At 43.0% G+C, this 3,255-nt stretch overlaps 1 protein-coding gene across 1 annotated transcript; it reads left to right on the top strand.

The window, feature by feature from the left end:
- Positions 1-1,569, top strand: SARC_04046 (hypothetical protein). Its single transcript, XM_014302143.1, has one exon. It carries the CDS (start codon positions 407-409, stop codon positions 1,010-1,012), a length of 606 nt encoding a protein of 201 aa, XP_014157618.1. The 5' UTR covers positions 1-406; the 3' UTR covers positions 1,013-1,569.
- The last annotated feature ends 1,686 nt before the right edge of the window (positions 1,570-3,255 follow it).

The following is a 3,255-nucleotide window of genomic DNA, read 5'->3' as shown; positions in this document are numbered from 1 at the left end:
GCACTCTATTAAAGTCTCTTACATTGCACTCTAACAATTTATCAGATCACTCTGATTCCGCGCTATCAACATTCCCACTGTTAACCCTAAGGATATTGAGACCACCACTATTCTCGAAATGAAGGTCGATTGGCTTCCTGGGAAAACCCAGACCATTATGTCCGTTAATTGTGAAGGAATTCCAACCATATTGATCGATCCGACCCCGTCTAGCGGCAACCGATGGTCACCCAAGAAATTCGCTGAGGCTTATCGGGTTATCAACCGCACCTTATCTTCACTACTACAGACGGAGATCAGCCAGTTCATTGATAAGCCGTGAGAAAATTTCGCCGCACTGTAACGCAAGTTTGAAGCCCTGACCAAAGATGATATACAGACATTAGAATGGAAACTGAACCGCTTCATGCAAGAACGGAAGGAATCTTGCGCCAGTCTTATTAGTTGTCTCAACACGTCATTTGTGAAATTCAAATGCGCCGTAGCTGTAAACGATGATAATCAGACTGTTGAGAGTACGTTGAAGGCACCCGCTATGATAACCATGTCGTACGATGAGCTTACTATTTATCTCATTGCATTGGATCCAGACGAAAGTGGCCCATCAATCATTGTGTACGGTGCACATGCAGCTATATCGACAGGAAATTGTTCATTCTGCAATAACCGTGGACATTCCATCCGGCAATGCCGTAAGCTACAAGCGCTAATCAAATCGTGTGTTGCTGGTAAACCACGTGTTCAGGGTCGTAATCTCGACGGTCGTATACCTTACGATCGACGTATTGACAAATCTGTTCCTCGTCACGACATGCGAGACTACAGATATTTGTCCAAGAATAATGACAAGTATAACCGACCTGATTCAGATAGTGGCTACCGTACACGTGATGAACGATACAACAGAAACAACTGCTACCAATACCGCTACGATAATCACGATGATCATGACCGACAAGACTACCGAGTAGATAGATACAATCGACGCGACGAGATACCCAACGTTCCGTGACAGAACATACCAATCCCATAGCAATCGACGCCAAGCTCATGAAGGCAGACAGGACAAAGCAATGTCAGCACAAGTGTCTGATGACCAGCTACCTGCTAACGTGGCTCAGCTAGGAAACCTGGGGGATCTACTCATCGATATGACATTTAAAACTGTAACACTGAGTAAAAGCTTGCTCTCAGCGCGACATTACTCATTTAAATCCACCAACAACAACATACATATTACTCCCAAGCTTTGGAACCATAACAGTGCATGAAAAGCAGAGAATATGCTGCGTGCACATCGACGATATGGCTGAAACCATCGCTCGAGAAATCCAACCAGATTACATGGCACGACAGACTAACACACCCCAACTAACACAAGGCAACCAGAGGAACGATGCAAAGCATGTGTGAACTTCGATGGAAATTACTAGGTTTCAAACTATATTAAACTAAAATACAATTTAGTCAGTTAGGATTTAGCAGTGGTAGCTTGTGTAAGAATGATCGGGACTGCCTCTTGTTAAGAGCCTAAATATCCTCGACCAAAATCTATAAGTAGTAGTTCGGAGATTATAAAATTTAGTTTATAATATCCTACATCTACTAATGTCTCAAATAGGTCCAAGTAGATGAGTCATACCAAATACTCAGGCTATTGGAGCCATCAAAGTGAATTTAGAACACTTTGGAAATATTGGAAAAAGAGCTTGTATTAAATTTTTTAAAATACAAATAAAAACCAATGTATTATCTCAATTGATCTTGATATTTTAGACTGACCGGAGGCCGTATTTCTACACATGCACTACTGCAAAGAGGAAGAAAAAGAATACCAACAATGAACGACAGCACCAACCTACCACAAATTCTCTCGAATTAGTCTTCGTCGACATAATAGGCCCGTTCTGTATCAATCATAGACGACTTTTCTAGCATGGCCAAAGAGTATCCGATCCGCGATCTGAAAGCAACAACAATTCTTGACGCTATGTTACACACATTCGATGAATGGTATATTGTAATTTGTCGCCGAGTCCAGTGCATACAAATGAACCGAGGCTCACCATGCTTGCGTATTTGGGATACTACTCAATGTTAGCACCTACGGCCACGCCACAAAAACATGCCAAGGTAGAGAGACTACATGGTACACTGGTCCATAGAATGCTCGCACAACTGAAGTATACATGTCTACCAACTACTATGTGGGCTGAATCACTGATTCAAACTACCAACATATTCAATGCTACAAGGAAGAGCTCATCTCCATACGAGAAATTTACATGATACGCTTTTCCGATAGATATGTTCAGAACATTAGGGTGTCACATCGCATACAAGAACCGATTATCCCAGTCCGGCAAACTCGACGATAGAGCAACGAATGGTATTCTCCTTGCGCAACCCTTGAACACAACACCAGGCTCGTATCGTATACGCTAACCTCTGACGAAGCGTATAATACGAAGCTGAGACGTCTATATATTGGAGGACAGATTACTTTATCTGGAAAGGCAACAAATGCACATCCGTTGTCGCACCACCAGACACTACGAGCAGCTGTACATTCCTACAAGTTGAGGATGGCGACTTCCAAATAAATTCAAAAACAACATCGACAACGGAAGATATGCTTGGTCAACGAGCCTAGCCAACTGTGACACAAACGTCTAGCAACTCAGAACAACTACAAATAGCTTCATCGTCAATACAACAACCTGCCGAGAGCGAAGTACATACCCTTGTGTTGGAGGCTCCCGAGCGACTACCAAAACACAACACGATCTTGAAGCAACCATAGCTAGAAGAACGGCAGAAGGTCGCAAGTCTCTCGAGAACTGCAAGACCTTGCGATAGATGATAATAATGTTAACTGGTATCACGACAGCCGCGGAAAGAGACGATCTCCCAGCAATACGCACACTGTTAATTCAGCAACTTCAGCAATGGAACCGAAAACATACAAAGTTATATATGAGATGCCAAACGCAGCCGATTGGGAGGAATCAGCACGTTCGGAGATGGAGATCTTAGTGATACAGCGCAAGGCATTCGCTCTGGTTGACAACAAGCTACGAGAAAAATCACTACTCCCCTCTCGATGGGTATTCAAGGTAAAAATGGATGAGTCTGGGCAAGTCACACGAATTAAATCACATCTAAACGTAGCAGCATTCAATGCAAAACAAGAAGTCGATTACAATGAAAGGTATGCCCCAGTAGTAGCCAAGGAGACACTCGGGATTTATCTAG

Source organism: Sphaeroforma arctica (assembly GCF_001186125.1).
Source record: "Sphaeroforma arctica JP610 unplaced genomic scaffold supercont1.218, whole genome shotgun sequence".
In the NCBI taxonomy this organism is placed as follows: Eukaryota; class Ichthyosporea; order Ichthyophonida; genus Sphaeroforma; species Sphaeroforma arctica.
This window is presented reverse-complemented; position numbering and strand designations above follow the sequence as displayed.

Excerpts from the sequence above, each read along its gene's own strand:
- SARC_04046 (XM_014302143.1), top strand. The coding sequence starts at position 407 with ATGCAAGAACGGAAGGAATCTTGCGCCAGTCTTATTAGTTGTCTCAAC.